The sequence below is a fragment of the Macrobrachium nipponense genome, chromosome 24 (genome assembly GCF_015104395.2).
Source record: "Macrobrachium nipponense isolate FS-2020 chromosome 24, ASM1510439v2, whole genome shotgun sequence".
Taxonomy (NCBI): Eukaryota; Metazoa; Arthropoda; class Malacostraca; order Decapoda; family Palaemonidae; genus Macrobrachium; species Macrobrachium nipponense.
Genome location: NC_061091.1, coordinates 77,013,692 through 77,037,939, shown reverse-complemented (window position 1 = coordinate 77,037,939; position 24,248 = coordinate 77,013,692). Strand labels below are relative to the sequence as shown.

Below are 24,248 nucleotides of genomic sequence, written 5' to 3'. Positions count from 1 at the left end.
CTGAATATTTTAATACAGTAGTGCCTCAGGATATGAAATTAATCCGTTCCGAAGCGGCCTTCATAACCTGATTTTTTTGTATCTCGAACTACGTTTTACATGTAAATTGCCTAATTCGTTCCAAGCCCTACAAAAACACCACAGTAAATTTTATAATAAAGCTAAATTGACCAATAAACAATAAAATACAACAATTTGGACCATTCAATACTTAACATAACCATGACTGTACCTGCAAATAAAGTGTATTAGTGTACAGGGTACAAGAAATACTGTACGTATACATGTACGTACGTATGTAGTAAAATGTGGAACCTTACCTTTCGAGTGAGGCGATGTCTGAAAGTGACAACAGAGGAGGAGGACAAATGGCAGAAAACATGAACACTGAACTTTACGAAACACATTTAAAAATGGCAGAAAACATTAATAGTACTAAACTTTACGAAACACATTAACAAATGGCAGAAAACATTAACACTTCTTGATTATCTCTATCTTCATTCTCCATAGAAAGCATCCTCTTCTTTCTGTGAACTTCAGCAACATTCTTGGGACCCATGGTAATAACGTAAGTAATTAAGTACACACACAACACGGTAAAGTAACTTACAGTACAACGAAAGCGAAATCACTAACATGAATTTACGGTAACAAACGAAATATGTATATGTGAATGAACGAATTCCAGTGTTTACGATAACACTGCCGCAAAAAATGGTCAAGGAATGCCTTTACATAGAGGCATGATGTGTCAGATACTGATCAATAGAAGAGCAGGATCGTACGGCGATGACTAGCATCAGGAACCAATGGGAGAGCGGGAGGATGGTGGCGAGTCGACTGAGTTGGCGGCGCGCTAGTTTTAAAATTGTTCTCGGCGGGCCAGGCGAATCTCGGACTTTACCTTTTTGCAACCTGAATTATTTTCGTATATGGAAGCAAAAAAATCTTCGTCTTTGCTTTCGTAACCTGAATTTTTCGTAGATTGGGACTTTCGTATGTAGAGGTTCCACTGTAGTTGGATCACAAAAAGTGCATTATTCATGAAATTTATAAGAAAATACAGTAATTATAGTGAATATTTCTTGGTGAAAAATACTGCGAATAAGCAAATTTTCAGCCAAAATGTAATGGGTAGATGTGATCCATTGAGAAACCTGCTACTAGCTGAGTCTGTGAATCTTGAGAATGTGAAGAAGGGGGGTCCTCTGTAATTAAGTTTGTTCATTTTTAAAGAAAAAGATATTTGTGCTAGAGTCTCTACTATTTCATCTTGGAATTTTTGAGAGAAATAGAAAGTTTTCAATACTACGTACAGGTATTCCCCGGTTATTGGTGGGGGGGAGTTTCTGTTCTTGGCGGGGTGCTCTTGAGTGAAAACCGCCATTAACCGAAACTCGGCGATTTATGGCGCTTTTGGTGCCAATAACTGGTTAATGGCCCCATAACTCAAGTGTGTTATGGTGCCAAAAATCATCAATTTTATAGCACTAGCCAAGCCCCGTAAAACCAGATCACCATTAAGTCCATCGATAACTGGGGACTGCCTGTACATTGTACTGTCTTTGAATTTTCAGAACTTCCTTTCTCAGTAGGAAAAGTAACTCAGTTGTTTTTTGGTAATTTTTGGTAAATTAATTTCTGTTCCTGTTCCCAGCAATAGCTGATGACACAGATAGAATCAGAAGTGACATAAATTTATAAGCATTCAATGCTCAGAAATAAAATAAGATTCCATACAAATGTTAACTGTTCTTCAAATTTGTATTTGTTTAGTGATTCATAGATAATTTGTTCTCTCCATAGGAGTGAAAAATTAAATTTTTCAAACAGTATTTCGTGTAATTTTTTTTTAGTTTTGATTAGGGGGTGAGTAAAAACAAAATCTTCTCTGCAGGTGATGCCAATGAGGACGTTGGGAGGAGTGGAGGGAAGTGAACAACGAGGAGAATGTCCTGATGGTATAGTCACTAGCAAAAGAAGGCAATTAAACTACACATCACTTCTCTCACATGACAGTAATTCAATAAGAATCTTCAAGTGTCCTTACTGTTCGTATTCTACTGCCGTTAACTCCAACTTGAAACATCACGTGCGAATTCACACTGGAGAGAGGCCATTTGCTTGCCCTTTTTGCTCATATACAGCGACACGTAATGAACACCTCCAAAAGCACGTCAGAACCCACACAGGAGAGAGACCGTTCCGTTGCCCTCATTGCCCATACTCTGCTAAGCGGAATGAGCAGCTCAAACTGCACATGTACAAACATTCACAAGAAAAGCCATGGTTCCCTGTTTAGGTGCCAGATCTAGTCTCCCAAGTCTTCTAAACCAAGTCATTTTGTTATTTAAATACTACAACCTTTTCACTTACCTATTCCTCAGTGTACCACAAAGTAGATATTTATGTCTGCTCCTGGATGTATGTATATTTGAAAAAGAAACAGATTCCATTACACTATTGGGAAGAACTTATTGCTGTTGACCAAGAGAAACTTTTGTCTTTATTACCCAAATGGTAACAGTGAAATATCCAGTAGGAAATAGTGTGTAAAAACCATATCATTTCTAGCAATACTTCACTAGGTTCTCCAATATATCAAGTACATGGCTTAATGTGTGTTTCATCTTCCACTAGTGGGAATATGTATGGAATTCAACTATTTCCTTACCAAGATGCATTTCCTTTCCCCTTTGTTGCTGTTAGCTTCATACAAATGGTTTTTCTAGCATTTTCATCTTTGCAAGTTTTCACAGGCACCATTTGTTTAAAAGATCTTTGTGTTGCAAATATTTAGTTGTGAGACCTAAAGAAAAATGACATATTTTTAATAATAGTGACTGTTTAAGTTCCAGAACATCCCCTCCATACATTTTTATGGTAGGATGCTGACTATGTGGAGCTGTTACATGAACATTTATTTTCTTTGTAAAAGGTACTTGCTAGCTAGCCACTCCCACCACTAGGCTATCTCAGTTTCTTTGAAAAGTCATACTTCTGTGAATTACATAAAAATGTCCCATCTTCTTCTTCCCAGCTGGTTCCCATTTTTATAAGGGGTTGCCATTTTGGATGAGCCGTTTCCATCTATTTCTATCCTGTGCTTCTGCCTCATCAGTTCCCCTCTCATGTAAGTCTCCTCTCACACAGTCCTTCCATCTCTTTCTTGGTCTCCCTCTTCTTCTTCTTCCTTGAACCTCCATCCCCATATTATGTCTCCCAGCATGGTCCTCATCATCTCTCCTCAACAGGTCAGCTTCCCCTCCTGCACTTTCTTTGATACTTCCACCACCTTAGTCGACCCCCTTACGTAGTCATTTCTGATCCTATCCTCTCTTGTCACCCCAGACATCCACCTAAGCTTTCTCATTTCTGTCACATCCATCTTCTTCTCCTCGGTTTTTCTCATGCTTGCTGTTTCCATACCATACAGCATTGCTGTTCTTACCACCGTCTTGTGAAATTTTCCTTTTAACCTCAACGGTACTCTTTTGTCACAAAGAACTCCAGAGGCCGTTCTCCAGTTGTTCCAGCCTGCCTGTACGTACCCGATGTTTTACTTCTTGCATACTTCCTCCAGCGTTAACAAAAGAACCCAAATACTTAAACTTAACAACTTTCTTTATTTGTTCTCCACCAAGCTGAATACTTTCTCTATCATCCCCCTCAGTGGTGGTACACATATTCTGTCTTAGATCTACTTATTCTCATTCCTCTGTCCTCCAGTACTTGTCTCCATCTTTCCAATTTCATTTCGAGATCTTCCCTGCTCTCTGCGCACAGAACAATATCATCCGCATACAATATGTTCCATGGTACTGCTTCCCTTACTTCCTCTATTATAACGTCCATCACTATGTTAAAGATAAATGGGCTCAGAGCTGACCCCTGGTGTAATCCTACTCTCACCTCGAAACCCTCTGTCTCCCCAACACTGCTCCCTACTCATCAAAATGTCCCATCTTAACGAAATATTGTATTTCATAATGAAATATTGTATGTACTTATAAGACATGTTTCTTAGTGAAAGTAATTCTGAAAGTTACTGCTTTTGTTAAATTTTTAAAAATGAATTCTTCTACACTTATTTTTTTAGGTTTTGTCTGCTGAGCGGGGATTCCTTACTTTTATGCCTATCTGTAACTAAAAATAGTAATATTTGCCTATACAGTGGACCATTCATACCAGACCCCCCTGCGAATACTTAGAACCCCTATAAAAACCATTAAAACTGCCTGTTTTGTTAGTTCAAAATCAAGAAAAAACCCACTAAAAATACTTATATGTACCTGGTTTTTTTAATAGTTTTATCACAAAGAGTGCATTTAATCATGAAATTGATATGAAAATACAGTAATTAGTGGATATTTCTTGTATGAAAGTACTGCGAATAAGCAAATTTCCCGTGACTAATGGGTAGATATGGTCCATAGAGAAATCCGCAAATGTCAAGACCACGAATACGGGGGTCTACTTTACAGTAGTCGCATAATCATGTACTACGTACTGCTGTTACTGGTGTTTTGTGTTTATGAGAAAGATTTAGGAATAAACTTTTTATGACCTAAATTAGTTTTATGATTAAACCTAAAGAAAACTGTGAATACATGCAGTAGATTCAGGGGAGGGATTGCATGGCTTGTCGTATGTTACAAACTATAGAAAAAATTATCAGGTAGTATACTGTATTCTTATGTTAATTTGTATACTGTATTGCATTTTTTTTGCATTCTATTAAAATGCTTCTAATTATCTGGTTTGCTTGACTTTCCTTATGTAGTATTGTTTTTTCCTTGTCACTACCTGCAGTGTGAACTGAAGAAATGATCGAATCTTTCGTCATGTTATACTAATGCAAGGGGTTGTCCTACTTTCTGATGAATATACCAACAATTAAATACTAATTGTTTCTGTGTCCTTGTGACTACTACCAAACTTTGAACATGCATTTTTATTTAATAAAGAAAATCTCTTACTGTGCCCTCGAACATGAGACCTTGTGGGAATGTGTCGAGGAGATATGTATACCAATTAGTAGCTTTGTTTTATAGTGTAAGCAAAGGTTGCTTACCAAGCAAGTCTAATCTTCAGTTTTTATTTTTACTTTTCATCATATGTACTTCATCCAGTTGCAATTAAGTGTGTGTGTGAATATGTGTGTGTATGTGTGTGTGTACGTGTGAATCATCTTCCTTCCATGTCATCATAATAATATGTGTTATAAAACCTGTGAAGTAATTGTTGTACATAATGTGTACAGATGAACAAACCAGTATCAAAAGCAATAAACCGGTACTTTTAGTACTTTATGATGGAGTAACTTGCCAGAAGAGAAAAATATTTTGAAATACAGATGATAATGGTTAGTATAATGCTTAAATTGGTTTCTGACCTTTCATGCTTGTTATCCAGTACGTACATACATACATAGTAAATGATGTCATGTAATAATGATTAACTAATAAATGAGACTAAATTAGCAAACTAGTATGGTGAGGAGGGAGGTTTGAAAGCAAAGTTTGTGTCTAAGACCTCAAATTCAAGGTGTAGGCCAAGTGTTACGTTAGTCGCCCTTTTATGCTTTGTTTTTTCTTACAGTTGCATCAAGTACAGTAATTTGGGGGCTAGTAAAGTAATCAAAATAGTTGACTTCACAACCACACAGTGCATGATAAATAATAAAATTAGTTTACCAAAGGCCCCTACATTATAGATGCTGTATGCAAAGATTGCATGAAAGTTGTTGCTTTCAAAGAATCCTTTCATAACAGTGAATTATTTTAGTATTAGTTAACTATACATCTATTGTGACATGAGTTTTTAATAGTTATTCAGTAGATCAATCAATGTTTTACAAAGTTTTCTTCAGTCATAAACTGTTTCAATGGTTATCCCATCCCAGGCTTAGAATACGTATGCCATGACTGAATTTTGTTTCCATGGAACTTTCTTGAAATAATGTTAAAAACTTCTAAAAATTGTGTTACATATTCGATATGATGTCTGGAAATATGTTATGCAATTAAAAATATAAATGATTATAGTGTCTTTTGTGAATTCTACAAGCTTCTAGTCTTTCTTAGGTAGTTCCTCAAGTTTACAGTTTCATTGTCTTTGATGTCAGTGTTTTATGCTTGAAATCCATAAAACTGTAGAAGTATTAATTCTCTTAAAACCAGAGCTGTTTAGTACACAACATCTGTAAAAAAAACTGCTCTATACTTTAGTTTCGTCTCGTACAGTTTTGAAGATAAACAAGTAGAATATCCCATCATTAATCAAATCCTTTACATATCACCTAAAAGTGAATCTTCTCGGCAGGCAATGACAATGACTTCAGAGAAGATGGATGGTGAAGTCACCGGAGTCGTAAGGGTGGATGATGGCCAACATGGTACTTTCAGAGGAAAGCTCTTGAATACTAACCCTAATTATGGCATCTACAGAAGCAACTCAAGGAAATTCCTCCAGTGTCCTTACTGTTCGTATTTTACAACCATCATGACCAACCTGAAACGCCATATACGATCCCACACAGGGGAAAAACCGTTTGCCTGCCCACACTGCCCCTACACCTCAACTCGAAAAGAGACCCTAAGCGCTCACGTTCGAATTCACACAGGCGAAAAGCCCTTCTCTTGCCCCCGATGTCACACTAGATTCAAAAGCCAGGCTCACCTTCGGTATCATATCAAAATCCAAGCTTGTTGCAGTTAGTGATTGTGCAAGGACAGTTTTGATCTAGTCAGTGTCAGCTTTTTTTCTTCTTTTTCCCGTGGAACACAGAGCTCCTAAAAACTTATCTGAAGGTCCAAACTGTAAATGTACAGTGCATATGTGTATTCTTAAGAATTTCATTGTTCTGAACTCGATGCTTTTCCATGAATAGGATTGAATCTTCCAATATTTATACACAGGAAGGGAGTTATTGAGCTTTTTATGTAAACGTATTAGTACTTAACATGAAGATAGAAGTCTACATGAATACATATCCTTTCCAAGACAAGTTTTTATGTGTTAAGTCAATAGAAGTTGTCTCACTTTTTGATTGATGTCTTACATAAAGCTTGAAAGTCTATTGTGCCAATATTTTTGTTTGGTTTTCCTGATCCCATTTTGTGGCTCATATTGTGAGTTGATGTCAAATTCTAAGGATCAGAAGTACCATTGATTGAATCATCTGCATGATGTATGTATCGAGATATACCAGCTAGAATAAAAGTATATACATATGTGTTACTTGTCCATTTTACTTACATGAGCTTGTTTGTTTGAACGACCAGATTAAGGCCATAATGAACACTTCTAAATTGAGAAATAACATTTAAAGTGATAGTATCACTGAACTCCAAGAAAATTTTGTTTTGTGATCTGCTTTGATGTTTAGTTCCATTTAGAAACTGATTTGTGTTAGAAAAGATGTTAAATTGATGTGTCAAGCCTTTTATATTGCTGATAGAAGAACTTATTTGCATTTTACAACTGAGGCTGACTTTCGAGGGGAGTGACCTTGAAGTATATACGTAATGAGTAATGGATTGCTAATGAGGAAATGCCATAACTCTTTCTATCACATTTTTTATTGGGAATAGAGTCGTGGTTAGCCATGTGATTGTCACTTGAATGAGTAGGGCAAGTAATTTAAGTTTGTGGAAAATTGGATTAAAAACTACTGTTGAAACATGAGATTTTATTGCTGTGCATAATCATCATTGACGTGGAAACATCATCTAAGAGTAGGAAATGTCAAGAATGAAAGCAGTCAGTGGGAATGCAGAATGTGGAATGGATTGATCATCTTGCATATTGAGAAATAATGTTGGAATAATCTCTCTCTCCCTCTCTCTACGTATAGTATAGCTTGACAGCATGTTAGTGAAGATGGAGATTTTTTTAGGCCTTTTGTTAAGGGGAGCGAATTCAAAATGCAGATAGTTACTTAAATTTTAAGTCAAAATGAGAGTGACAACAGTGGTGAGGGCATCAAGAAATGCCAAAACAATCAGGTTTACTAATATTTAAGACTGCAAGAAGGTCAAATTGAATTGCCACACTTTTGGCCAGTAATCATGAATTGCCAAAATAAAAAATGCCAAGGATAAGTTGGTTGTAAAAGTCCCGTGGTAGTGGTTTTCACTTGCCCCAGGAAACATACCGACACCTTTTAATAAAGGTTAGCGAGCCAGAATATTCTGGCATGTCCAATTTAGCAGTTCTCTGGTATTATAACAATATTTTGCCTTAGAAATAGTGCTAAAGGAACCTATTTCACTGGGCGACACGGCCCCCTCGCCCAGAAATAGATTTTTCCATGTCAAAATCCCTTTTTTAGATCTTTATAAAAAAAACAAACAACAAAATGCAGTGAGAAGGTAGCATATTTGTGTTTACCAACATCGTATCATGGTTTTATCACCATTAATGTATTGTTATGCAAAAACTCTATCATTTGTAATCATATCGTAGTATATATATTTAATTTTTGTTTACTTATAATTGGGTAAATTTGCCCTTTTTTATGTGTATGTGTGCAAATAGCGTCTCTTTCCAAACCTGCTCAGTGTCCCAACCCCACATCCTTGGAAACTCTTCCCCTCCTACCCCTCACTCACCCCCAAATCGTTTATCAGCCTGTTTTGAATGCAATCAGTGTTTCCAAAGTTTCTTAAGTCCTGCACAACATTGCCAACCAATGGAGAACAGTTGATTTTTTTATGCTACTATATTAACTTTATTATACTGCATGCATATTTTTTTGGTCCCTGGGGTCAGGTTGTGTTCAGATATATACAGTGAAACCCCTGTATTTGTGGGGGATGCGTACCAGGCGCCCCCCCCCCCCCCCCCCCCCGGAATAGTTAGAACCCGTGAATAGTTGGACCCCTATAAAAATGCATAAAACCTCCTATTTCGTTAGTTAAAACTCGAAAAAAACCACTAAAAATTTTTATACCACGTTTTTTTAATAGTTTTATCACAAAAAGTGCATTTTATGATGAATTTGAAGAAAAAAACCCAGGTATTTGTGCTTATTTCTCATAGAAAAATACTGCGAATAGGCGAATTTTCCGCGAATAATGCAGGGAAATGTTCCTGAGAGAAATCCACGAGTGTGTGAGTCCGCGAATCCGGATAACGCGAATACGGGGGTCCACTGTATACAGTGAACCCCCATATGCACGATTGAATGCGTACCAGACCCACCCACGAATAGTGAGAATCCACGAATACTTAGAACGCCCCTTGTAAAAATGCTTATAACTGCCTATCTTGAAAGTTCAAATACCAAATGTATACTTGAAGTATCATCTTATATCATATATCGTTAGCTAAGTAATTACTTGGTAAGTATATTTATAAAATTTTATTTTATTAGAAAAATATCATTTCTATTACTGCATTAATCTTTGAAATAATATAATTTCAAAGTCATCTTATCTTAAACATTTTACCAATAGAAATATATACATACAGCCAGTAACACGGAGAGAGAGAGAGAGAGAGAGAGAGAGAGAGAGAGAGAGAGAGAGAGTATTGAATGGTGCATGAAGAGTGAAATTTATTTTTTAATTATATTTCGGAGACGTATAACCGAATCACAAAAGTTAGGAACGTGATAAATCCATAAATAAAGGTATATGCCACGGAGACATAGAGAATATGTAATATGAGAGAGAGAATAACTCCCTACAATATCAAAAAGTTGAAATGAACCTCTATTAGGCAACACTTCTGCAATACGTTATCTTTTCTAGAGAGAGAGAGAGAGAGAGAGAGAGAGTATCTGTTTGTCTATCTATCAATCTATTTCTCATTCTACCCTTTGGCAGAGAGAGAGAGAGAGAGAGAGAAGAGAGAGAGTGAGTGGAGATCAAAGAAGGAAGAAATAGAAATGAGAGATCAGGTGTTGGCAACAATTTGGACCTGCAGTCACTTTTTGTCAATGGGGCAATTCTGACAGCGCGCCCCCCCCTTTCCGGCCGCTTCACAACTTAAGAGGGCAAAAGATTGATAAATTCTGTTCTTTAGTTTATTTTTAAATAAATAACTTACAATGGAAATGCATAAGTATTGTAATAACAGTGTATTATTATTATTGTTATGATGATGATGTAGTCTTACTAATATTTGAAAATTAGTACTTATTATATATTAGGTAAATCATTTATTTATCATACAAAACGGAGAGAGATTATTATTTTTTATTATTTAATATAATTTAATCTTATTAAACCTAATACAGTATTAATATTAATATTTGAAAATGAGTAAATCATTTTTGTATCATAAAAATGTATTTAGTCATGACAATAACATCAAAATAGTACACTAATTAATGAATATTTATCGACGGGTAGATACGTGTTAATTTGGTTAAAGTCTCGATTGAGAGAGAGAGAGAGAGAGAGAGAGAGATTTTTTAGTATATTATTTGACCCCCCAGGATGGCAGCAATTATTAGAGACTCAATAAGATCGCAACACTACCCTACCCCCACTGTCCGGTTTCTTGACATTTGTAACAGCCCCACACTCGCCCGTCTCTAAATATCTCTATGCTAAAAGATCAGGCTTTTCCTCCTTTTCACATAATTTTTTTAATTTGTAAACCATAATCTTACTAATTCACTATATATTATCTTTAATGAATTGATATTATTGCTCTTTACATTAATATTATTTGGAAATTAGTAAATCATTTATTGATCATACTAAAAACATACATCTCGGTAAGAAAGAGAGAGAGAGAGAGAGAGAGAGAGAGAGAGAATTATTATTTTTATTATTCAATATCATTCAATCTTATTAAACTTAATACAGGCTGTCCCCGGTTATTGGCAGACTTGGAATACAGGCTGTCCCCGGTTAATGGCAATCCGGTTTTATGCCGCTTGTCTAGAGCCATAAAATGAGTGATCTGTGGCTCTGTAAAACGCCAAATTCCGGTTTTCGGCGCCGTAAGGTGCCAATAAAAGTTATGGCGTCATAACGTACCTGATAGAGCTGCCATTAACTGGTTATCGGCACCATTAACTGGCAATGTATTGGTGCCATAAGTGCCATAACTCACTGAGTTTCAGTTAATGGCCAAGAACGGAACCCCTGCCAATAACCGGGGACTGCCTGAACAGTATCAATTAATATATGGTAATGGTATTTGAAACTTAGTAAATCATTTATGTATCATAAAATTTTAGTCATAAAAATAACATCAAAATGCTAATTAGTGAATATTTATTGACAGAAAAACCCGTGAATGGGTGAATTCGCGAATCTTGACAATGCAAAGACGGGGGTTTGGCTGTGTATATATATATATATATATATATATATATATATAATATATATATAAATATATAATATATATATAGATAATAAATATATATATATATATATATATATTATTTTTTAAAGTATGTACTTAGAAGATTTTGCTTGTTTGAACAACAACCCTCCTCATCTGAAGTGGTTTGTGAATTCATACGTGCAAAAATACTATTATCCTTTTTATACAATACAGTATGTGCTGTATACATGTTTATGTAACTGATGATTCCTTTTACTGAGTTGCATATCAAGGTTACTGACATGTACCGTGCATATTACATCACGAAATCTATTATTATATCACATGAACTTCTATCTTGGATGACTTAGAGATATTATGCTGTGACAGACTGAAGTGAACAGAACTTGATTATGTACAGTTTTTGTCAAGTATTCTTGTATGAGTCTGATGTGAATCATGACACAATTTTGAAACGAGCCTTCTCTGCAGGTGATGGCGGCCATGAACCGAGCGATGGGTCTTGATGGAATTGGCCTGCTACTGACAGACAGTGAAGGGGCAGAAAGATCCGACAGACTGCCGCCTTCACACCCAAAGAGCACAGTCAAAGTCCACTATTGCCCCAAATGTAGGTATTCCACCACCAAGACAACGAATCTGAGGCGGCACATCCTCACTCACACGGGAGAGAAGCCCTTTGCCTGTCCGTTCTGTCCCTATTCCTCGAGGCAAGAGGGCCACCTCACCCAGCACATTCGTACCCACACGGGCGAGAAGCCTTATTCTTGCCCCTACTGCCCTTACGCCTCCTCACAGAGCATGAGCCTCAAGCTCCACATCCGCACTCACACGGGAGAGAAGCCCTTTGCCTGCCCTTACTGCCCCTATGCTTCCTCGCAGAAGATGAATGTCAAGATTCACATCCGCACCCATACGGGAGAAAAGCCGTATTCATGTGGCCAGTGTAACATGGCCTTCATTACAAAGCAGCAGTTGAGAAAACACATGACGTCACACAGTGGAACTCAAGCACAGTGAAGTTATATCTTTAATGGTTATTAAAGATATCTACTTATATTCACAATTTAATGAGATAAGTTAGACTAGTCTTTTAGAGAATCCAAACCCATCAATTACTACTTGCTTTAGAGGGATTTATCAGATTATATAACAATCACTGTACATATTTGTAAAATTTCAAAATGGATACTGTGTACAGAAGTACAGTACTTTTTCTCTCTGGGCTTTTTCATGGATTAGAATACGCATACATCGTAAAACAAGAAGTTTAATTTTAGATGGTTTCTGGGTTTCTTACATAGAATTCACACAAAAGAAAATTAATTTGAAAGTATACTTTCTAAACTCGAGGAAAGAACCACCTCCAATATTTTTACTGGACGCAAGGCAGCACTTCACAATGTCAGTATTATTTTTAAATTTACAGTATCTTTCATTTAGATTACGTATTCTTGTTTTAAATTAAATAATTGTGGAAAACTAACAGTAAAAAAGTCATACCAGGTCCATTATAGTTGTGTTGAATTTTTGGTATTTTATTTAACATAAAGCAGATTACTTGATTATTTATTTCATTGTTAATAAGGAATAGCAATCTTTGGGGAAGAACAGACATAATTAATTTATTTTTTCGCTGTCAGATTTATGGCCTCTTTTAGCTCGGCCTACGTATATGAATGTGCGCGCATTCTGAATTAAAATGAAGGTTAGTTTTATGTCTTTATCTTATTCACTGTATATATATATTATATATATATATATATATATATATATATATATATATATATATATATATATAGAATTTATTTGTGTCAGCCAGTCCCTTGGCAGTGCACAGAATATTTTCACTAACCTCTCGACTCATAATTCTTCAGGCACATACCGAAGTAATTATGATGCATACGAATAACTGGGTAATGGGACCTTTCGTTTGTAGGCAAAAGCAGTTTATAGACTAAGATTAAAGCCAGCGAAGTCCATCATTTTGGTGGGTTGTCGACACTGGTTGCTAAGGGGAAATCACACAGTGGTAATTATTTTATTCAGTATGTACATAGACTTTATCTTGTGGCTTTGCTGTACGTGGTAGTACAATTTTTTATATTACATATACGTATATGTATAGTATACACATTCGCACACACACACACACACACACACACACTCTCTCTATAACAAAACTTGTTATAGCAAATTTAGCAACAAGATAAGTTATTCTATTTGTAATTGACACCACTTTTTTTTCCCTTAAAACTTGTAATGTTTTTATATACTACGTATGTGAGAAATGTAGACATCTCTTGAATAAAAATTTGCAGTCAGCTGACTCCAGTATTTTCATGCTTATGCCAGCAATTCATGGATCATCTATAAGTGATGTTTATTAAATTTCTGGACTGAGTTTGATTCAATAAAGATTATGAAGAGGAAGATTGTAACAATTTTTTTACTCCCTCTATTCGCCTGGCTATGTTTAGTATATGTAGTATATGGTGCTGGATTGGTGACCTCAAGAGTCAACCACGAATGGTCCTTCATACTCTTCACTTCCAGATCTGCTGTATTTATCCTGCAGACAGAGGTGGACCTTGGTTTTGAAAGCCAAGCTTGTTTTTATCAAAAATTAGTGAACGGATAATGAAAGTCATGGAGAATGTGGTATTTGAAAATAGTTTTCATGAGATCTTTTGCTCCTAAAGTACTTACAAAGGCTGTCTACAATATATTTAAATGCAATATTCAGTATGAAAACCCTCTCTTTCAAACATCCCTGCCATATTCTTCAACATTAAGGTCTTCCTTTTTTTATAGAGAGCTTCCCTATACTATGTAATTGTGTAGCAACAACCCAAGTACTCTTACCATTCTTTGTGCATGATTATCTTTTGTATTCAAGATTAGGTTGTTATTTTTTTGGTCCCTCCTCTAAAGATTATTATTTTTGTTCTCTCCTCTACTGAAAAAACTGAGAAAATTTACAGCAGTAAGTAAAAACAATCTTTCATCATAAATCAGCTAAGATGCAGGATCGTTTGGTAGAGCGTAATATTCTTCACTAGACTTACAGAATAGCGCTGAACACAAGGCGTAGAGACTGAGGAACGTTCACTCTGGTTGTGCTGGGATGATCATAATGAGTTGTGTACGTAATACATATAAATATTAAGTTTTCGGGTTGTGTCTGAATATTAGTTTAACTGAAAATCACAAGCAAAGTTATGAAAGATGATATACAGATATTAAAGGCATCAAATGAATCAGAATGCATTAAATTAATGAGCTTCACAAATTGAATACCATTACCTACAGTACTACATGGAAGCTGTTTATCATCTGTTACAAATAATTAGATCCATTACATCTATGGAAATGCAAAATGGAAAATATGAATGAGCGTGTTTGGACAGAATTGAAACTTTTAAATGTACTAAGACCAACAGTTGATTGGATGTGGCCAGCTGGCTGGCAGGTATGCAGAAAACTAAGTTGAATAAAGAAATACTAAGAATGAATTTCGTTGAAATAAAGGTGGGTTGCTGAGGCTTGACATAGATCTACATACTACAGTATTGTAGTTATATTTGTAAATGTGTGTGTGCAGTTAATTTGATGCACTGTTTCAAGTGGATGAAGTTATTCTTCAGTTAGCTTATGTACAGCATTTATCTTGTTTAAATCAGTTACAATTGAGTCATGACACATTTTGAAACGAGCCTCCTCTGCAGGTGATGGCGTCAGCGTTGCCAGGGATGACTGTCGATGGCAATGGCAGTCCGGTGACTGATAGCGAAGGAGCTGTGAGAGTCGGCAGAGGTCTGTCTTCCCCTAAAAATGCAATCAAAGTCCACTCTTGTCCTAGATGTAGGTATTCCACCACTAAAACGACAAACCTGAAGAGGCATATGCTAACCCACACCGGGGAGAAACCATTTGCCTGTCCGTTTTGTACCTACTCCTCTAGGCAGGAGGGGCATCTCAACCAACATATCCGCACCCACACCGGCGAGAAGCCTTACGCTTGCCCTTATTGTCCCTATGCGTCGTCCCAAAGCACAAATCTTAAAATCCACATCCGCACCCACACTGGGGAGAAGCCCTTCGCCTGCCCCTACTGCCCGTATGCGTCCTCGCAGAAGATGGGCCTTAGGATTCATATCTGCTCCCACACTGGAGAGAAACCCTTCTCCTGCAGCTACTGCAACGTGTCTTTTGTGACTAAGGCTCAGTTGGGGAAACATATGGAAACACACATTGGGACATAGTAGGTTTGTGATGGAGCTCTTAGCTATTTATCAGTGCAGAAATAAATATCAGAAGACTACAATAATGTGTAAGATAAATAATACAAATAGCCCTTGCATGATCTCAAATGAACAGAGTATTATTGTAGTATATGATGTTTCTTGAAAAATATTTTTGTTCCAGTATAAAAACTTACAGTTTTGGAAATGTATAGTAATTATAATGTGGTTTTCTCATTTAATGCATAATTTACACGGGGAAATAACTGAATGAAGGAAAGTTATGGTACTAGAGAAAATGAGGTTTTATTCAACATCTGTTAACTAAGCCCCTGAATCCATTAATTTATAGATGCATTATTCATTTTGTAATGCATCATTTCCACAAAAAATATAAAAAAATCCAACATTTTAAAAAGTGAATCCTTACTTTAGAATAACTTTGTTATTTTTCTGAAAACAGTGTTAAATGTCCTTTGTTGCTGTTGTTAATGCAAAATATTGCTGTCAGTACTGTTATTGTGTACTTTATAAATGATTTGTTCTTGTTTAACTAACTGCTGACAGCATACACACACACACACACATATATATATATTATATATATATATATATATATATATATATATATATATATATATATATATATATAATATATATACACATACTAGTTTTTAAGAGTATTTTGGCTGTAAATGAGACATGAGAATTAAGAAATATTTGTAAAAACCATAAAGCAAACTCTGAGACACGTTTGTACATAGTACTATGCAACTTTTTTGTCTTCTGTAATATATTTCAAGGTAGGCCTGTCAACTAATTACAGCTTAATGTATATAGAACAGTAACAAATATACTACAAATTATTACTTTGCATTGTCAACGAATGGCAAGCTGACAGCATCAGTTCAAAGACTGATACTGGAGAAAACTCGCACAGTAGATTATTTGTAGAGAAAAAATATTTAGACAATCAAGAATACTTTAATGAATGATTCTTATAAAACTTGCATTTAAAGACAAATAGTTTCACCTAAGAATGAAAATTAATTAGTGCCATTACCTACTTTCCACATAATCATACTATAATGGGCATAATGTCTGTCTGTCTGTCTGTCTGTCATTCAATCACGGCCAAACGGCTGGTCAGATGGGCATGAAACTTGGCAGGGTTATGGTGGGGACCCTTAAGATGGTTTGTAATGGGGTTTCATCCAACCTACACCCCTCCTTTGTAGGGGGTGGGGGTGAGAAGGGATTCCCTGAAACGGAGCTGTTTCTGGCCGTGAAACGAGGCTGGTTATTCCCGTAGACTTAGTTACTTTACGATTTTTCATACATAATTTCTGTACAACTTCCCCGGAGAAAGTTGCAAATATTTCATCAATATCCGCAAGATTTTTTGAATAACGTAAATCCATCGGGACTGCCAGTGCACAAAATAATGTTGAAGAAGTACTGCCCGGTAATGTTGCTTCGGAATTTCGATCCTGCCAATGGACATAATAAAAAGGAAACTGACAAGTTCCTGCTTTCTACTCTTTTTTTTTTTGGAAGACACAGGATCATAAGAGCATTTATCAGTAGCCATAACGCACTGACATACAAGTTGCGTCTTTGCAGTAACATAATGAAAAGAAAGATACTTTATTATTTGTATCACCGTGCAAAGTAATTGACAAAGAAACGAACCAATCAAGATCCCTGTTCCGTTAAATGAAAGTCATTGACAAGAAGAGAGAGAGAGAGAGAGAGAGAGAGCCATTTAACGACATTAATGCTCTACAATTTTATAATTTTATCTTGCTATCGAAAAATGAGAGAGAGAAAGAGAGAGGAGATAATTTGTGATTTGAGAGCTAAGTAATCCGATAATCCCATCACCGTCTTCGTTACTTGACTTACATTGAGAGAGAGAGAGAGAGAGAGAGAGAATCATTAAAAGAGGGTAAACAATAATGAATACGAACTTCTCTACGTTCATTGATCGTCCCTTCACTTTAAGAGAGAGAGAGAGAGAGAGAGAGAGAGAGAGAGAGAGAGAGAGAGAGACTATTCCTGTAATCGCCCTTATTTTAATATTGCTGAACAAATAGTACATATAAATTTTTCACTTCTTCACCCGTATTTTATCACCCATCGTAGATGGGTAAGTTTGCTAGTGGTATATATGCCATAAGATTCTGTATGGGGTAGCTTTTTGTGAGACTTGAAAAAAGGCATTAATGAGAGAATAGCCAATGCTTAAGTGTTATTATAGGTTGAATATGGTAATCAGTAATCCTGTGTCATTTTTTATTTTAACCAAATACTATCTTCATGTGCCCTTTCTCTTATGACATAAAAAGCAGCTGTAGAAGGTGTACTTGCAAAATAAATATCCCTTTTAAGACTTATTTTCATCCTACTCCTGTTTGCATTGAGTTGCAAATATTATTCTCAGTGTACAGGCAGTCCCTGGGTTGCGATGGGTTCGGCTTACGACGTTCCGAGGTTAAGGCGCTTTTCAATTATATTCATCAGAAATTATTTCCAGGGTTATGACGCATGTTCCAGGGTTACAACGCCTACAACACTCATCTGGCAGAAGAAATATGACACCAAAAATGCAAAATAATCAATATTTTAAGGTTTTTTTGGACGAAAAATGCAATTACAATGCAGATTACATAGTTTAGAATGCACCCAAGATTAAAAGTAAGGTTTTTCTTAGGATTTTTGATGATGTTCCGGCTTACGACGATTTTCGGCCTACGACACGTTCAAGAACGAAACCCCCGTCGTAACCCGGGGACTGCCTATATATTGCTGAACAGTATATAGTATATTCAAATAATAATAGCTTTCCCAAAGGCATACTGTATACACTTGTCCCTTTTTAAAGGAGGATTCCAGAAGGGTATTAACATGACTTGCAGACTACTGTATTGTATATCTTTTGGGGCAAGTTTGCTGGTTACTCCTCTTTCCATGTTTAGTGTGACCAATCTTGGTTAACTGATTACTACTAGACACATAATTCATTAATTAGGCTTTATGAGTTTTTCAAGAAATGGGTCCTAGTTGTTACCCTATGCTGTGGTTTTCCTGGGTGCACTGTCATCTTGGATGAACTGAATAGGCTTTGACTTGCTATGCTAGCCTCCAGAAACTAGGATGATCACACTTGAAAATGAAGGAGGGAGAGTTTTCGAGTTTTCCGTACAGCATGTAATCAAGGCCACTGAAAATACACCTGTCATTCAGTGGTCTCGGTATAATGCTGTACGAGCCGTGGTCCATGAATTTTTCAGTCACAGCCCACTGGTAAAGTAAAAACTACTGAGTCTAGAGGGCTGATATTTGGTATGTTTGGTGACTGGAGGATGGATGATCAACATGACAATTCGCAGCCCTCTAGCCTTAGTAGTTTTGAAGAACAGAGGGTGGACAGAAAAAGTGCAGATGGATAGACAAAGCCATCTCAGTAGTTTTTTTTTTTTTACAGAAAACTAAAAGCCAGTGAAGGAGAAATACACAAGAAATTCAAGAAGATGGTGTGTGCACTCTTGAATTTGAGGTTGTGTGATTCAAGTAAGTTTGACATCTCTGGTTATCGGCGCCAACATCAAATTACTGATGCCAGTAAGCACTGAAAATGGCTCATTTTTGGTTATCAGCGATTTTCTCTTATCGACATGCATTTGGAACGGAACCCCCGGTGATAAACTGCCTGTATTCAGTGCTGGTGTAAAAATTAACATCACAAAACTTTTTAGCTTTTGTGACACCAGCTTGATGACTAATCACATTTTGTGTTTTGCATCAAATATTGGATATATTGTAGAAACTTCGTGAGGGAAGATGAAAGTTGCCAAAAAGCGTATAGTTTTGTGACACTGATTTTAGGAGCACATTCTTTGGTACTCCTTAGCATCATGTTGCCTAACCCAGCTCCAGGGTTAAAACTGAAGCCATGCAAAATTGTACTTGTCCAACACCACCTGAATGGTCATACATGACTTTAATTGTTAAGCAAATTGGTAAGATGCCAAGAGCTGCCAGAAGAAGGTGTTTGTGTAACCTTGCTTATTGATGCTGCAGTCTCCATTCATATAACTGTGCAAGTCATTGCTCTTGTGCAACATATTACATAGTCTGATTCCTATAGCAAAGAATTAGAAATGTCAGCATGAGCTCTAAAGGATTTTCTGAAATGAAAGTCAATCTTGATAATTGCTTCGTGAAGATATTATAGTAGTACCTGTTTTTACTGGTCATTTAAAGTCTTCTCTTTCCCTGCTTGTTGAAATAACATTTTTATCTGAGTAAGCTAATCGGCCAGTCTCTAAACAAGAAGTCTGCTAGAATGTAGATGGTTTACCTTACTATTTACTTTTGATCTATATATTAGTTCAACAGGATTCAATGTTTACAGTAAATTCAAATCAGCTAAACCTAGTACTAGTACTTACTTTATTAATTTTTTATTGGAGTCCAGAGTAACTGATGTATCTGTCTTTTGATGTTTTGACACGTTCAGATTCAAAGCCTTTATGACCAAACAAACATTGTCCTCAATCTTGTTTTTTTGTTTTGAATGCTAAATTGAGTTGTGATGAGTGGTTCAGAATAAAAATCATAAGATAGAGGATTTTATGTTCCATGATAATTCATAAACAGCTGCAAGATGCCTTGAATCTTCAAAGTGGTTATTTTTTGGCCACATAAGTTGATAAATGACCTTAGTAGTGTAGTTTTTAGAACCAAATCACTATTATCTGCACTGGAGAAATGACCTGTTGTCTCAAGAGTCTCAAGACTTAATTATACTCAGATCCTCAAGCTAGTGGTTGTATGAAATATATGTGAGTTTCAGACTTGCTATTTTCATTTCCTTCTAGAAATCAGAACACACAATAACCATGGTTATTTCTGCAAATATTTCATTATGAATCTCTCAACAGGCGATGACGATTCCAGTGGCATTGAGCGATGACGACACCCATAGTATGGGTGTTGGGGTACGTGAATACAACCCTATAAGGTTCCTGCAGTGTCCTTACTGTCAGTACTCGACACCAGTCATGACAAACATGAAACGGCACGTTCGCACCCACACTGGAGAGAAACCCTTTGCTTGCCCACATTGTCAGTACACATCAACAACCAAGGAGAACGTCACCAAGCACATCCGTATTCACACGGGGGAGAAGCCTTTTTCATGTCCACACTGCAACTGGAGATTTTCCAACCAATCTCAATTGGGTCGTCATGTCAAGTCACAAAAATGCTTTAGTTCTGCCAGCAACATTTAAGAGCTGCTGTTTGTGTTTCACTGTCACTAGCGATGAGTAAGATCTTACTTGCCTTCAGACGTTTCAGTTTTATCGTAAAAAGGAAGAATCTGATTGATACGAGTGGCAGTGGATCACACTGGATACGAGAGCCAAGGAATGAGTCGAAAAATGGAATGGCTGCGTTGTCAGACAACATAACTATGTAAGGAAGTGCGCTAATTTTTTTTTTGGTTCAACAATTATGAGATTCTCTCTCTAACCATTCAGATTAAGTGATATTTAACTCCGGATAGAATTTTAAAATTCAACTGCTTAAAACTACAGTGAAGTGATACAAGCCTTTCAGTATGTACTTCATCTCTGTAATGTTACCTTCTGGCATGCAAATACATATGAGAGGAATGTAATAAATTATATTAAATGTCCATTGTAATAAGTAAGTGACCCAAAGGCTGCTGTTTAGTAGCATGTTTACGATTTGTGGTGATAATTCATTGACTCGGGTTAATAGACTGAGTAGGTTAAATACGCATACATACTACATACTATTACTATATGTAATTTCGCTCTCTAATTTTCTGTATACATACAGTATAACAGTAATTGAAGATGCAAGTGTTTATGTGAATATCTATCTGCCAAATGTAAATTTTGTGTATCATGCTACATAAGGATTAACATTTTTGTAAATGTTACGCCTCTTTAGGATGTAAATTCTTATTTGCAGTAACCCATATTGTACTGAAAATGAATTAGGGTAAGAACTCATGGCTTTTCATTCACTTTCTGTACTTCTCAGAGCTACAACAGTGGTGTCTGTGTAAGTGTCACATACGTATTTATATTCCATTTAGGAATTAGTCCACATCAAAAGTAAAAGTAAATGTAGGAATGGTTGACTTTTCTGTCAAGGATTTCTGTGAATAAAAGGAAATAAAAATTGTAAAACTGATCAGTCAGCTGACATAACATACATATACAGTTTCTCCTCGACTCACTGACATGGAAGGGATAATTGGATACAGAGAAGAATAGGACAATGTTCATTATTACGTACAGCCAGCAACTCATAACTCCAAAATATTTCCTGACAGCCAGAAGGCTAATGCCTTGCAGAGCCATCCCTCTTGGAGGAAAAATTTTGTGTGTAAGTGTGTGTGTGCATGCAAGTGTGAGTGTGTGTGTATGTATGTATGTGTATGTGAGTGTATTTATCTTACTTGCATTACAAAACCCTCACAATAAGCAAAAAAACTGATTTTGGTGAAAACTTCTTAACATATTTTCATAGTTGTATACAATCATACTTGAGCATACTTCGTGGTTCCAGTGCCAGTGTTTATGGCCCAGATATCATTCATTCAAACCTTGTGGACCGCTTCATCCAGGTACACTTGCATGGCGCTCATTCTGCATTTATTTATAACAACCTTGCAGATTCAGTAAAAGACTTCACAGTGAAATTCGAGAATTTTTTCTTTAATGAGAAGAATAGATGTTTGTTTGCACAGCAATTTCATGACAGGTGGAAATTTCAAACGTAAAAGCGGTGGCAACCTACGTTTGGTTAGGCTAGGATAAGCTACTCTACACTAGAGAGTAAAGAAGAATCACTAAGTAATTTAGAAGATTCCTCTGTGTGGACAAGATTTAATACGTTTGGTTAAATTGAGTGCGATGACTTTCAGTATCCTTGCACCATGAACTAGAAGTTAATGTCGCCTCCGACCAAGCATGTTCAAAAGTTCTAAAATGAGCTTCCTTTACAGGTGATGACAACTGAGGTACCAGTAGTCTATGAGGGAATTGTTGAGCCAATGTTTAAAAGCAACATGACTAGAAGAGTCGCCGGAGCGAACGTGAACTTAGATTATGCAACTCGCCGGCGAGAAAAGACGCACAAGAAATCGCTTCAGTGTCAATACTGCTCCTATTCCACACACCACAAGGGCCACTTGAACCAACACATCCGCACCCACACGGGCGAGAGGCCGTTTTCCTGCCCACACTGTCCTTACGCGGCGTCACTCAGCTCCAACCTCAAGACCCACATGCTCACCCACAACACCCAGTCTCTGGCCTGTCCGCAGTGCGTTGCCACTTTTGCAAACACTTATCAGCTGATGAGGCATATCGAAAGCTCCCATTGATTGTTTCATATTTTTAGACGTGTGTGTACCAGTGGGGTGATGAGAAATGTATAATTTATCTTGGAAGAGTTATGAGAGAGGAGAAATGGATAACTTAGAAAAGTGATGGAGTGATGGGACTATAGAGGCATCAGAAAGAAAGGGCCTTCATATCCTGGCAGTGCTAGATTGTATATGCCAAATGCGTAAGTGGGAATGGCAGAGCTCATGTATGTGAGTACGTATATGTGTGGTTGACACACTGCTGATAGAAACTTGTGCGTAGGTGCAAAGGGGCTGATAGGTATATTGTGGAATTTCACAGTGAGTTCCTCCACAGTTAGCCAGTTCAAGTGTAGATGTAGAAGTAACGTTAGTTTTTCTCTGGAGTGGAACCTCTTGAGGAGGAAAAGCTTAATATGGAAAATTATGTACATACTATTACTGAATGTGTATATTCATACTTAGTAATAAAAGTTCCTTTCTCAAATTATATACCTGATGGTTAGTCAAATGTGGTGGGTTGCAGCCAGTGTGAAAAAGGAGCATGGGATTCTGGAAAAGCGTATATTTGAGAGATATAAAGTTCCTTTTGTAAAATAGCGTAATTACAAATGACAAGCGAATAGAATAATAAAACAAATTTCCTTTACATAGACATTTAACAAAATAATGCCCCTTTAGAGCCAATTTTTGACTTGCTAAATCAAATATAGGTGTAGTTGTCTAGAATGTAGCATAGGGATACTTTTTTCGTTTGGCATCTGCTTGTCAAATGGTACTTGAATCTAAACAGGAAATGATGTTTCCGTTGTTCAGACTTCATGGAACTGTTATTTGCCTTTTGCGAATAAATGCAAACATGATATATTGGTTGTTTTTAATTTAAATTTTTTATACCCTATTCCTTTATCAAACTTTAAATTGAGAAAAATTTGTTTTGTGTTATCAGTTCTGTATCGATATGTACATGCTCCTCCTTGTTGATATTTTCCGCTCTTCAGAGGAACATGCTTCTCTTAAGACAGTCACATGAACATGTTTTCTGACTCCAGCACTAAACCATGCGAAATCACCTTGACTATAACATGTGTGAGACTTCAATTTTGCAGCCATATATTTGAAGAATGTCGACTATTTGGTACAGTGAGATGTTGAAAGAAGCTGGAAAACTTTCTCGTTTGAGACAGAGTATTATGGCAGGAAAGCACTAGTTTGTATGATTCATCTCTTTGGCGAACTGTCTTGCTTTTCTTATTGAAGTCCTCCTGTTAGAAGGTGCA

General features: G+C 36.5%; 1 protein-coding gene across 15 annotated transcripts in view; it reads left to right on the top strand.

Moving 5' to 3' along the window:
* The window catches only part of LOC135205817 (zinc finger and BTB domain-containing protein 7C-like), a 220,728-nt gene that overhangs the window by 163,349 nt on the left and 33,131 nt on the right, over nt 1-24,248 (top strand). The window contains exon 6 of one of the 15 annotated variants that reach the window (XM_064236997.1): nt 22,606-23,835. The exons of 9 other annotated variants lie outside the window; for them this stretch is intronic. In XM_064236997.1, coding sequence (XP_064093067.1) covers nt 22,606-22,986 — 381 coding nt within the window. In that variant the 3' untranslated portion in view covers nt 22,987-23,835. Of the gene's footprint in view, nt 1-1,900; nt 4,172-6,327; nt 7,108-11,784; nt 13,004-15,041; nt 15,594-20,503; nt 20,870-22,605; nt 23,836-24,248 lie in introns of those variants that run through there. 5 more of the 15 variants (XM_064237010.1, XM_064236972.1, XM_064236970.1 and 2 more) reach the window with 5 other exon arrangements.